Raw genomic sequence first — 13,410 nt, forward strand, 5'->3', positions numbered from 1 at the left:
TGAAGAGGAGATATCCTAGGCAGGAAGGCATCCACTCTTATGCCCATACAGCTCCTTCTTCATTTATAAGGAGAGTAGGACCAGCCCAAAGAATTAATGGAGAATAAAATGTACTCTAAAAATATATCAGGAAAAAAGCTATAGGAGAAATATATTAACTTAATAATGAGTGGGGAATCTAAAATGCTATGTTGTTGTTAATATCTTTAACCATAAAATTACAGAGAAGATGAGTAGAATCAGGAAATTCTTGATATAAAAATGGTTGTTGGGAAAGTGTAGACAAGGGGTATTTGGAAAATGTAAATGCGCAAGCAATGGTGTATCACTCGAATGCTATTTAGGTAGCTGAGGAATGGATTAAGCTATCACTTTTCAGAAACTACCTGGAATGACTTGTTTTTAATAAACGGCAAAGAAGATACTGGACAATTAAGAAGAAACAAGCAGGACATTGAAGTGCACTAAAAAGTCTTTGTGGTTTTGGTGCAGCGACTCTACCTTCTGGGGCCACTCTCCAGTAGATAGTGGATGAAATGCCCAAATGTGTGAGCTCTCTGAAAGGGGTTTTCAAAAATACTTGTCCTTGTTCAAACTGTTCCCGTTGAGTCCAGCTGAGAGGGCAGGCCAGCTTGGGTGGAGGCAGCAGGAGGGAAGGCGAGGAAGAGGAGAGCTCTTCTGGCTGCAGTAAATTGGGGAACCACAGCCTTGGCGTGTTATTGAATGGCTGTTAAAATCCAGATTCCTAAACAATCAGAAGAAAGATGTCAGATGCGTGAGGGAGCTTCCTTTGATAGAAATAGTCTAGCCTGTGACGCTACTTGTGTGGGTAGTCCTGAAGGTGAATAGTCTGTCTCCCCTGTGCTGATGAGTGACGTGACTGCAGTGGGTGAGTGAAGAGTAGGGGATTACAGGCAGAGTACACGCAGTTTGGAACAGCTTTTGATGTAGCGTTTCACAATGTCTTAACTCAAAACTAAGGTCACTTCACTTTCGAGGCGTGTTGCGTGTTACGTTGACTGAGAACTAACAGGAGGACTGCAAAAAGGTTACGAATCGCAAAGGTTCTCCGCAGTCTCACCGTTTCCAGACACGGTTTCCTAGTCCTGTAAGTAGAGGGTTCTCCCAGGCAGACGCGGGGTCCCTCCTGCTCCGTCTCCCTGGGACTAGTCGGTGTTATTGCGGGAGACCGCCATAGGTTTGACAGGCCAATTACCCACTAGGAAATGGTACAGCCAGGGCATTAAAACAAATAGGAATGCATCTCTATCCTTTTACCAAGCACATAAGGATATCTGTCTAACATGATGGGTTTTTTTAATAAGTGCTTTCAGGAGGTGGAAGATGCTCCGCGGGATTGCCACCCAGCCAGCGCTCCTCGTTAGGCTGCGCATGTAGCGCCTGCGAGCTGCAGTCTGAACTCCAATCTAGCAGAGTTAATAAACAACAGAAACCCATAAACATCTCGGCGGAGGAACAGGCAGTCTGCTCGGCCTGCAGACCTCGGCCACCGGCTTAGGCAAGCGGCACTCGCCGCCTGGCTGCGAGGCCGCCCGTTCCTCTCCCCTGGCAGCCCCGGGGCTTTCCTTGCCGCTCACAGGCAAGCGGAGGAGGAAGACCGCGGGGGCCGGATCGGCGGCCGCCGGCCAAGGTGGGTGGGCGCACCCCGTCCGGTGCGGCGGGCAGCAGCTCCCGGCCGATCGCTTCTGCGCGCCGGGGCCGGGGCCGGGGCCGGGGCCAGGGCCTGCCCACCCCTCCCGGGCCGAGCGGCGGCGGGGCGCGGCGAGGAGGGGCGTGCGGCGGCCCGGCCGGCGGATGGCGGCCCTCGGCATCCCTCGCTGCCGCTGACCGCGCCGCCGCGGCTGGCCGAGGTGAGAGCGGGCCGGGCCGGGCCGGGCCAGGTCGGGCTGGGCGGCGGGGGGCGGGAGCGGCGGGCAGCAGCCTCGGGCCCGGCGGCGGGGGGGCGGCCGGGGCCGGCCGCGGCACCGTGCGGTGTGGGCGGCCGCGGCATCCCGCTCCCGCCGCCTTCCCCCGGCCTCCCGCCGGCTCCGGCCCGGGATGGTGAGTAGCGGCGGGCCGGGGGCGGCGCGGGCCGGGCGCGGGCGCCGGCGGCGGCAGCAGGAAGGGGCAGGCCCGGCTGGGCGAGCGGAGGCCGCGGCGCTGTGAGGCGGCGGGCCGCTCCCGGCCGCCGGGGACATGCCGCGGCCGTCGGTCTCGCTCGCAGCCCTCCCCCCAGACGCCCGGCTGCCGGTTCGTTCTGTGCGGGCCGCAGGCTGACTCCGAGGGCCGCCTCCCCGCCAGCAGCGGTGCCCGGCGGAGCGCCTGCGATCCCCGGGGGGCCCACGGCCGGCGGCTGGGGAGCAGGCCGGGCCCGGCAGGAGTGCCATCGCTTAGGCGGGTGTCGGGGATCCCCCCTGGCAAGAGGGGGGCTGTAACCAGCAGCAGTGAGGGAACTCCTGCCTGGGCAGAGGGGCGAGGAGGCCAGCGCAGGAGCGTGTGTTGGTGCTGCCCCTGCGTCCTGTGCTCAGCAGGTTGTCAAACCGTGTCGACGAGACTGGGATTCTTGGGGCTATAATTTGCTTATTTCACTCCAGGCCTTTCTAGCTTTCTGGAGGCTGAATGTGTTGGGTCTACCTGGTACTCCTGGAAAAAATTTTGACCATGAAATAACACGTTTAAAGCATGGCCACATTCCTCAGCTCTTTTTGGCCGCCTGGATATCTACTGACCTGGAGGTCAAGCATGCCATGTTAAAATGTCTACGCTGAACTTCCATTAAGTTGTGGTTCCTCTCCATGGTGTAAGCAGAGTTAAGAGTGTTGCTGCTGGAAGGAGGAGCTCCCATCTCCCTTCCTCCTGCCTGTCTGCCTGGGACCCTCTCTTGGGCTGATTCAACACAGCAGTCTGACAGAAGGCTGGTGAAATTGCTTCTAGAAGGTTCTGACAAGGCCCCAGAGTCCTTGCGAGGGAAGGGACATGAGACCTCTCCTGTCTAGCTCAACTGCTTGTGGAAATGCAGCCTGACTCGACCAAGTTTTATTTAGAATACTTGCATTGCAGGAAACTTGTAATTCAAGAGCTATCTTTTTATTCGTTTGAAGCTTGGTGAAATGTTGGTTTTACTTTCAGCCTGCTGCTGGCTGATAAACCCAGCTTCTGTGCTGAGAAGCATGCTAAATGAATTTCTTTCTGGATTGTGGGAAAAAGCTACTGTGGTTGTTTTTGCGTTTATGGTTTGATTTGTTTTGCCATTCTTTTTCCTAGTGATAAAACTGTGCAAGCTGCTCTTTCTGGTGGGTGACATCTGCTGGGTTTGTACCCAGCGAGTTTATGTAGCTCAGGTGAAGGAAGAAGCTGCTGTGCCTTTTGGTCTGCGTGCTATGAATGGGGAATTCCAGGGCCATCCAAACCTGGATCAGAAGTTACACTGAGAAATTCTGAGTGGAGAAGCTGAAATGTTGCTGTAGTTCCTCACACAAATACCAAGTTGCTAATACAAAGAGATGTTTCAATCTACAGACAACTTACTCTCTGACATTAATGTCCTAAAGTTCAGCTGTCCCAACCAGTCATACAAGTTTTCAGTATTTTTGGTTTGGTGTTACTGGTGTTGTAAGAGGGGGAAAAAGAAGCTCATAGATTGCCCATTTCTTTTTTTAAAATCCGAGGTTTTTAATGATGTCATATAATGGTTTTGAAATTCAGTTATATTTATAAAACATAATTATTTAATTGGATAAGTGGGGTTGGAATGTAACAGGACAGTTTTATTTGGGTCATGAAACCTTTTTGTGTATGTTTTTTGTATTTTTAGGAGCATGAATGTCTTCAGTGTTTGTCCTGCAATTTTGGTGGAACTTGTTGTAGTAAGCATTTTCTGCAGTGGTTTGCAGTCCTCACTGTCAGGCATGCAAAGCTGCTTTTCCAGCTACCTAACTAAGAAGGAAAATCCTCCCTGGTAAAGGAGGCAGACCAGAGCAAATATTTTCTGCACTGCGAGTTTCCATTTACTAAAAGACGGGGAACTGTCATTTTAATTTTGTAGTTATTGTCCTCTTAACACATGAGCAAAACTGACCTTTGTGCCACTACTGTGGCTAAAAGCTGTGAGTACAAGTTGGAAAGAGGGAGCTATTCATAAAGAGGAAGACTCAAGAGTACAGGGGCAAAACCATCATCTTCCTGTCATCCCATTCTTTTTAGCAGTAGCAAGAGGACGGAAGAGAAACGTTGCTTGAGCTAGCATTGAGAGGTGCTTCAAAATCACTTTCTTCTCACAAGTTTCTGAATGGGATCTGTGGTCTTGCAGGAAACTGTAGGTGGTAAACGGAGGCATTACACCTTTTCTCTAGGGCTTTGCCCCCAGCTGTAATGGCGGCTTCTTCTGCCTGTTGACCTTAGTTCTGAGGCTGAGTAGAAAAGCTGGCAACTTTTTCAAACACTCCTTATTCAAACACAGAGAATTCCTCTCTTCCTCATCACTGGAAAAGCATAGGAGGTTTGCTTACACCTCTCAAGAATGGCTTTTACTGTGAAGTCTCACTGGGACTGTATTGGTCCTCTTGTGAAAGAAACTCAGAATTGACTTCGCCTTTCTTCCCTGTAGTGCTCTTTGCTTTCCTTGGATCAGTGATATTGACTTTATTGCCCTTGTCCTGTGCAGCGTGGATCTTCCCTTGCAATTCTTCTCTTGGCTCCCACGTTTTCCACTTTATATTTCTTTGAGGGGACAGAAACCTTAGTAATAACATCAAAACAAATTAAAAGAGCTCATTCATATGCCTTGCTGTCATGGCAGTACTTTGATGCTCTTCTTAGTGTTACATGTTTTAATTTATAAACCAAATTTTTTTACGGGTGTGTATATATATATGAATACATATTGTATAGTATGGAAGGAATTTATAAAAGGGAAGCATCTTTCTAATTATAGCTCAAAACTAAGTGTTTGAGAGTTTTGGCTAATACAAACTGTCTCCCATTTTGGTCTTTATTAGCTGTTTGTTTTCTTAGAGCATGCTGTAAGTTATAAGGTGTCAGTGTCTGAGAACTTGTCTTTGGTTAGAGGCACTGGGAGGGTAGTGCGCTGGGTCCCTTCACTGAGACTTTCCAGTAGAAAGGATTACATGATCTTCCTGTAGGTCCCGTCCACAGAAAGAAATTGCTGAGGCACGCATGCTCTGAGAATTGGAAATAGAGGTTGCAGATGAGTAAAAATGGTTAACACTTTTGTTTCGTGATGAATTATCAAGGATTATGGGCAGCTGTTCTTTGAAGTATTTTAACTTTGTGCTGAATAGCTCAACAATAACACGTTCACTTGGTTATTTAAAACTATTGCAGGACCAAGAGAAAAGCTAACTTTTTAAGTTAGTGGTGACTCACCTCTGGCTTTGCAGATAAAGCAAAGAGCCACATCACATATTCTGTGGCTGAGGAAATTCTGAAGCTGGGCTTTTTCAGTCACCTTTAATATTGCCTTCTTACGGTAGCAGTGCATGGGGTTTGAAACCAAGCTTTGGATGAGTTGAGCAAGTAGAGAGTAATCAAATCTTAGCAGGGCGTATCGGCTGGGTATCTTCTGTAAGAAACCAGTTTCTGTGTATTGCATCAGTGGGGAAAGATGTAAGACTTGAACTGTTATTATGAGTACACGAGTTATTTTCATTCAGAGTCCTTGCTGGGTTTGGCAAGCCTTCTTTTCCAGCATTTCTAGTGGAGAGTCCAAAAATGGTTCTGCCTGAACACTGAGCCGTTCTTGTGCCTGCCATCTGGTGGCCAGATCCCACAGCTAACTGGACTGGCTGCAAAAACCCAGCTGAGGCTCGGCCTTAAGGACACTGGAGAAAAAAGTAGATCCTTTTCTCACTAAGCCGTGTCTCAGAAGGAGATCGGTTTTTGCACAGTTCCCCTGGAGGAAAAATAAATGTTATGAGTTCTGTTAGCATCTGTCTTCTCTTTCCTAGGACATGATGGAGCTGCTAGAGGAAGATCTCACCTGTCCCATTTGCTGTAGCCTGTTTGATGATCCTCGTGTCCTGCCCTGTTCGCACAATTTCTGCAGAAAGTGTCTGGAAGGAATTCTTGAGGGAAACGTGCGGAATGTGCTTTGGAGGCCGTCCCCTTTCAAGTGCCCCACGTGCAGGAAGGAAACTCCCGTTACTGGAGTCAACAGCTTGCAAGTCAACTATTCCCTGAAAGGTATCGTGGAGAAGTATAACAAAATCAAAGTAACTCCGAAAATGCCCGTGTGCAAAGTGCACAGCGGGCAACCCCTTAACATTTTTTGCCGGACAGACATGCAGCTGATCTGTGGGGTTTGTGCCACCCGTGGTGACCATACAAAGCACGTTTTCTGTTCTATTGAAGAAGCTTATTCCCAGGAGAAGCGAGCTTTTGAAACCCTGTTTCAGGGCTTTGAAACCTGGCGTTGTGGCGATGCCCTCTCACGGCTGGATACCTTGGAAACCAGTAAGAGGAAAGCTCTGCAGATGCTCACCAAAGATTCTGACAAAGTGAAGGAGTTCTTTGAGAAGCTGCAGCACACCCTGGAGCAGAAACGAAATGAGATTCTCTCTGACTTTGAGACCATGAAGCTTGCAGTGATGCAGGCCTACGATCCGGAAATCAATAAACTGAACACAATTCTGCAAGAGCAACGGATGGCTTTTAACATTGCAGAGGCCTTCAAAGATGTGTCTGAACCCATTATATTTCTGCAACAGATGCAGGAGTTCAGGGAAAAAATCAAGGTGCTCAAAGAAACCCCTTTACCTTGTTCCAGTGTGGACATCAGCCCTACAATGAAGAGCTTTGATACCAGCCAGTGGAATGGAATAAAACTAGTTGATGTGGACAAACTTTCCTTGCCTCAGGAAAACACCACTCTTAAATTCAAGATTCCCTCAGTCTTTTCACGCAGATTTATAGTGAACTCTCTTATTTGCTTGCTTATTCTTGCTGTCACCAGAATGTCCTTTGTGGAGTCAGTCGTTGACAATCTCCAGTGCTGGAAATCTCAATTCTTTACAATTAGCTTGTCCTATTTGGCAGATACAGTGGAGATAGCAGATCATGCAGTCTTTTACTGGGAACAGATGACAGATGGAGCTTCACTTCTAAGAGAAAAGTGTAAAAACTATACGTTGGTTGTACTGGATAATGTTGCACAGTTTGTGTGCAAATATAAACTGTTGTGAAGTCCCTGCTGAAATATAAGAACTAAGAGCGATCTGGTGAAGAAAACATGGAACTTCTTAAAATTAATTGGGTTTTTAAGACTTCCAGTGAAAACATTCAAAGATTCAAAATGTTTCCAAAACATTCATACTGTTCACATACTTTGAGCACTGATAAACTGGAAGATGAAATGGAGCTTTGAAAAACACATTGTTTCTGGATTCTTCTTCAGTGGTGATTACGGGAATATAATTCACTGTAAATCATTTTTCTTACCAAAATATAGGGCCAAACTGTGTACTTAGTTTAATGTTAATGTAATTGTAGAGTAAGATAAAAAATGTCACTTCCCAAAAGGTCATGGTTAAAGAAATATTTTTTCTAACTGGGAAGTGTTTTGGAAAGAGGAAGAACAGCTGTGATTGAGAAGAGCACTGTACTGAGAGGCTTGTTGAGGACTGCCCTTCCACTGCAAAATACAGAGCTCATCATTCATGTTCTAGAACCACTTTCTATCTGACGACGTTACTCCTCACTGAAATAGATATATGTATTTTTTGTATAATCAAATGTTGTAATTATCCCGTGCATTCAGATTACTGTAGATATTGGTCATTGTTTACATGTTCTATACAAAAATATATCTTCAGGGTAGGCCTAAATTCTAGGGGTAGAGAGAAATCAGTTGAGGTTGATAAGAAAAGAACAAGCTGCAAGATAGTACGTAGTTTGCAGGTAGTGCATACTTTGCAGTTTACTTTTCCAGCATCAAATTGTTGGGGTAACTGAGCTGTCCTGTTAGATCCATGTTTCTCTGAAGCCACACTTTCTTAAAAAGTGGCCTTAATGTAAACAGTTTAGTGCGGTGAAAGGCACGGACGGGCCGGCCCCAGGAAGGCAGCCTGCAAAGGTTTCTCTCCTGTCCTGCTCTGTCTCTCCAGATCGTAATTCCAAAAGCCAGGAAAAATGTTGGGATGATTCCTTGGAACAGATTGCATAACGTGACAGGAGTATGGATGTTGTTGGTGTTTGGAAGTGCTTTAGCATTGGAACATATGTATAGGCTCTTCTACTGTTACTGTATTTTTGTGTTCCTTGTTTCAGGAATTAATTGAATTTTCTGAGTGTATTGACTTGGCCGTAGGATAACAGTGATTTAAAGTGAACTGTGAGCTTGAGTTCTCTGAAGTGCCCTTCTTTAAGAGCGTGTGATACTGCTTGAAGCACATCTAACCTCTTTTTGCAGTGGTCCTATGAACAGCAATATATAGAATGAAAACATATAGTTGACATTTCCAGAAAACAAACGTAACGCATGCCATACTTTGGCAATATTCGCTGGCCTCTCTCAAGGTTTAATAAGTTGTGACGGTCAATTCATTGTCTTCCAGTAGTTTTTGCAAGCTGTTCATTTCAAAAGTAAAACATTAAATGCCAAGAATCAAAGTTTCCAAGCAACCAAACCCTGCAAACAAAACTATTGTACATGATATTTACATCTTTGTTGCCTGGGAATCCTGTCGCTGCTCCACACCTCACTCCAAACACTTGCTAAAAGCACTGAATGGTTTTTGCAGCTGCAGATGCTTTGCAGTTTAGGAAAGATCCAGTCACAAACACGTAGATCAGAGAGTTACAATTCCTGAGTGGCTGAGATAGTGATGAGTAGCCGAGAGGTGGTTGTTCTGAGCGTGGGAGGTGTGAGATTTGTAACCCGGGCTTCTACCTTGCAGCAGTTCCCTGAGTCCAGGCTAGCACGGATGTTGAACGATGATGACCAGGAATTTAAACTGGTGAATGGAGAGTTTTTTGTGGACAGAGATGGAACTTTGTTTAGTTACATCATGGACTTCTTGAGGACTCTCCAGGTCTCCTTACCTACCGATTTCTCAGACTATCAGAGGCTGCAGAGAGAAGCAGAATTCTATGGGCTCTACCCTCTGGCTGACCTCCTGAGCCAGGAACACTTGCTGAAGCCAAGGCTGGAGATCTTGGAAGTGCGTTTTTCTCTCCAAGAGATGCAGGCCTTTTTCCGGATCTTTGGTTCCTGCAGTACTACTGTTGAGACACTAGCTGAACAGATCACTGTGTTTACAGGGCAGCAGTCGGGACAGAGCTGGAACAGCCCTTTTACTTCTCAGAAACCACTCGTTCCACTTCCTTTGGAAAGACCTTCCCATCATGACATGGTTTTTCAGTGTGGTACTGACTACTCTGCTGGTGACCAGTTTGTGGCCAGGTACTCTCCCTCGTGGGACTTTTCATTATGGAAATGTCTTTGTGACTTCTAGTTCATGAAGTACACGCTACCTGCTAGCAAAGCTCATTTTAAAGAAACTATTGGACAGCTGTCTGAGAGAAAAGAAATATGTTTCCTTCTTTCTGCTAGTTTAATGTTACCTTTTTCTAGTTCTGAAATACCCAGTTTAATTTCTGTTACATTGATTTGCCTATTCTTCAACTTTCTAAAATACTGTTCTCAATGTTTGTTTTTGAGTTCTGTTGGGTCTTTCTCTCTCTGCCCTTTCCTCCTCACTCAGTCTCCCAGGCTTTAGAATTTCACACCATCAATGACCTTCTAGAGGACTTGAAAAACACAGAGTAAGATGAAGCAAAGAAAACAAATGAGGAGTGAAGTACTGGGGAAGCCTAAAATCTCCACTAGCTCATGGTCCAAAAGACTTTCATATGGAAAAGAGGAAGAAGAGAATGGCTAAACAGGGTTAAAAACACCAGTGGAACTAAGATAGCAATTCAGGGACTGGAAAGCTTTTGTAGAGCCTTTTATTGGGGGAGGGAGAAGGGGTAGATTATTAACTATATGCTATACAGTGGGTTTTCATTGAATTCAGAGCCAGGTTCTGTTTTTATTAAGATTACTGTATATCAGTGATTTTAGTGATAGCAGTATTGTATTCTGATGACAATTTATGTTTTTTTAAACAAGCTTTTGCTGGATATTTCTATTGTACAGAGACATGTTCTTACTGTATAAGAAAATGTAACCTAATTTGGCCTCTGTGGCTGTTAGAACATCTGGAATTTTATGGAAATTTCACTGAAATATTTCCAAAAGGGTTATTCTATCTGAATATATGAATCCACATGGCAGTCTTCTGATTATTTAAACAAGAAAAAAAAAAGTTTATCTTCTAGCTTTCTTTAGCTAAGCAAGTAGAAGAAAAACTACTTTGCATTTGCAAAGCAACACAGATTTGTGTGCCATACCTTAACTTTATAATGTATCACTAATTTTAGTGGACTAACAATTGGTTGAGTAGGCTATGGCAACTTAAATAGTGGGGAAAATATCCCTGATTCATTCCTTTATTTCTTCAGACTGGGTAAAAAATTTCCTCTGCAGATCAATAGAAAAACTTATTTTGACTAATGAAACAAGACAAGTTTGATGATGTTGCCTGCTGAATTTCTATCGACTTAGTCTTTGTGGTGACATGGACTCTTTTGCCTTTTTTGTGCTTTCCATGAATGTTTGGTGTACTTTCCTGTGAGCTGCGGAACAGTTTCACCCCTGTTAGCTTATGTATTTTGTAATAGTATTTTTACCTGACTTCTGCTCCTTGAAATGTCTGGATAGAATCTTAAATTGTACTTTATATCAAGTAAAATTATTTGAGGCAATGTGAAAATGATTTTCATACTTGTTGCCATAAGACCTGCTGTACAAGGTAATTTTGCAATAAATGTCACTTTGTAGAGAGAGATCCTGTGTGATGAAAAGCGATACTATTGGGGTGAATGTGACTTCACTGTCCTTTCCATCGTTTACTCTTACCTGAAAAACTGTTGCAGCATTATATAGAACATGCCGATCACCTCTCCTCCATTAAATGAAATGAGATGGAGGTTATCGCAGCTATTTCTTAAGAAAGTTAAGTTTTGGTGAAAGGGAAGTGCTTCTTCCCCAACATGTAACTGGATGAACTGAGAATTACTGTTCTTATAATGAGGGAAAGAGTTAAATTGTCCTCAACAGAGGAAAAAAAAATCCGGAATCTTGTTTGCTGTGAACCCGTGCAACTGTGCTGACCTGCACTGTCTGAGGACCTGCTTTGTTTTAAAACAAACCTGATTTCATCCTTCAAAAAGTAAAGTGTGTTGTAACTGATTTTTTTTTTTTTATTATTTTAGGTATGTTTCCATAAAGCCTGATAATAGAAAGCTGATTAACGGTACTAATGTGTTAGGCCTGCTGCTTGACACTTTACTTAAAGATGGATTTCGCCTCATAAGCACCAGGACAGTCTCGAGTGAAGAAAATGTCGAATGCTACAGTTTTGAAAGGATGAAGAGGCCAGCAGGCCTTACTGTCACGGTGAACCAAACCCCAGGGAGCTCCGGGGTAGCACGGGCAAAGAGAAGCCAAGTGCAGAAAGGGAAATAAAGGCTTTTCCTTCCATCTTTTGAAGGTGGAAGAGGAGTGTGTCAGTGCTACTGGCCTTTTTTTGTTGGCTTGTTTGAAACTGCAAGTATCAAGGGAAGTAACAATTTTTTTTTCAAGTATTTGGAAAAAAAAAATGCTTTCCTGCCTTTTACCGCTCCACCCTCTTGAATTCTAAATAAAACAACCACAGATTCAATACTGGTTTTGTGGACCAGATTCCAGCATTTTCAAGGATTGTTTTTGTTTTTCTCTGTGGCTAAAATTTATATTAGGACTTGCAAAAAATCAGCCATTCCTTCTAGAAAATCGTTTTTATGTTCTGTGCTAATTTGTAAGTAGATTTTAAATACGTGATAATACATGAACAAATAACAGCTTGACACAACTGTCATCCCAATAGTTTGGAGAAGTGGCTGGAGGAGGAATTTAAACCTCAGCAATTGAATATTGCTTCTGCTTTCAAAAGATACACGTATGCTGCTTCTCTTGCAGTTTGATAAAAGCTATGTAATGGAAACATCCCAAGTTGTACTGCTGTGTGGCTCCAGACGTGAGAAAGTGGCTTTGTGAAGCCACCACTAGTGTCCATGAAATAACATGTTACCACCTCTTGCAGAATACTCCTCTGTCCTCTCCTCCCACTCCAAGGCATTAAGCTGCTCTTCAGTGCTGAGAATTAGATGAAGGTCTTTGTGAACAAAGGGTCAGTTAGTTTTTAGAGCTTTAACTATAAAAAGAATGAAAATGTGTCCTTCAAATGGAAGAATTAGTACAATTTTAAACAAAATAGTACAAAGGATTTCTTGATGACTGTTAAGTGCAAAACATATTTAGGAGGAAGGCTTGGCAGAAGTGTAGAGATGTCAAAATTAGCTCAGGTACCAGAAGAAGTAAATTAATGAGGCCTTATAAATTAAGAATCTTTGGTCCTCCCTCCACGGCAAGTGAAGAAGATAGCAGTAACTTCAAGGATTCATTATTTGAATCTGTTGATAAAACACCATCTTTCCAGAGTTAGGAGCAGCCAAGTAGAGCTCATTTGGGCTTCTCTTGGCTGACTAATTAGATATGGTTTTTCATTAGCTTTAAAATCTGAATTTATTACTTTATTTTCTGCACTTAAAAATGGGGGTGGGAATCACCTATCTTTTTCTTACCCTTAGGAGTTTCAATTAAATGGATCTTCCCAGACTGGTGGTGCGACTATTGGACATCTCTTTTCTTTTGCTACTACTGTACTGCATTTTAGCTTGGCGCAAGTTCAGTTCAGTGGCAACAGTGAGGTCTTCTGCTTGTTCTAGAGCTTTCTGGGTTGAGAATAATGGGATTGTGGGACTGCATCTCTGAAACTGCTTACAGATTATATAATGTAATAAATGTTGAGAAACGTAAGGGTTCAAATGGGATTTTTTTGTCAATAATGTCAATATGTTCATATTCATCTTGATATAAGACATTTTTTATAGTGAGAACCATCATTCACTGCAAGAACCTCCCCAGGGGTGTGGTGGAGTCCCATCACTGGAGGTTTTCAAGATGCAATTGGACGGGGTGCTAGATCATCTCATCTAGGCTCCGTTTCCCCCGGCAGGCTGGACAGATGGCCTTTCGAGGTCCCTTCCAGCCTGGCCTGTTCTGTTGATTCTGTAGAGACCTTCTGTGAAGGTCTGTGCCAGAAGGCCTATTGTGATGGACTCTGAGGTCAGACTGCCGGTGGCAGCATTCGGGGGACACAGCAGACAAGCTGTATGGGATGACTGTCCCGACAGGTTGCTGTACTACAAAGACAATGCAACTGGTTTTCTAAGTTCATTTTGACGTCCATG

At 44.4% G+C, this 13,410-nt stretch overlaps 2 protein-coding genes across 4 annotated transcripts; both read left to right on the top strand.

The window, feature by feature from the left end:
- Nucleotides 1–1,502: 1,502 nt before the first annotated feature.
- TRIM13 (tripartite motif containing 13) lies at nucleotides 1,503–8,345 on the top strand. Of its 3 annotated transcripts, none has more exons than XM_074859729.1 (2): nucleotides 1,503–1,651; nucleotides 5,967–8,345. In XM_074859729.1, the coding sequence occupies exon 2, from the start codon at nucleotides 5,970–5,972 to the stop codon at nucleotides 7,197–7,199; it is 1,230 nt and encodes a 409-aa protein (XP_074715830.1). In that variant the 5' UTR covers nucleotides 1,503–1,651; nucleotides 5,967–5,969; the 3' UTR covers nucleotides 7,200–8,345. The 3 variants fall into 3 exon arrangements, with proteins under 3 accessions (XP_074715830.1, XP_074715829.1, XP_074715827.1); XM_074859728.1 differs by lacking the exon at nucleotides 1,503–1,651 and adding an exon at nucleotides 1,750–1,871; XM_074859726.1 differs by lacking the exon at nucleotides 1,503–1,651 and adding an exon at nucleotides 1,964–2,061.
- A 168-nt stretch (nucleotides 8,346–8,513) lies between these two features.
- Nucleotides 8,514–12,741, top strand: KCNRG (potassium channel regulator). Its single transcript, XM_074859730.1, has 2 exons — nucleotides 8,514–9,418; nucleotides 11,332–12,741. Exons 1-2 carry the CDS (start codon nucleotides 8,841–8,843, stop codon nucleotides 11,582–11,584), a joined length of 831 nt encoding a protein of 276 aa, XP_074715831.1. The 5' UTR covers nucleotides 8,514–8,840; the 3' UTR covers nucleotides 11,585–12,741.
- Nucleotides 12,742–13,410: the final 669 nt, after the last annotated feature.

Source organism: Strix uralensis, chromosome 2, assembly GCF_047716275.1.
Source record: "Strix uralensis isolate ZFMK-TIS-50842 chromosome 2, bStrUra1, whole genome shotgun sequence".
Taxonomy (NCBI): domain Eukaryota; kingdom Metazoa; phylum Chordata; class Aves; order Strigiformes; family Strigidae; genus Strix; species Strix uralensis.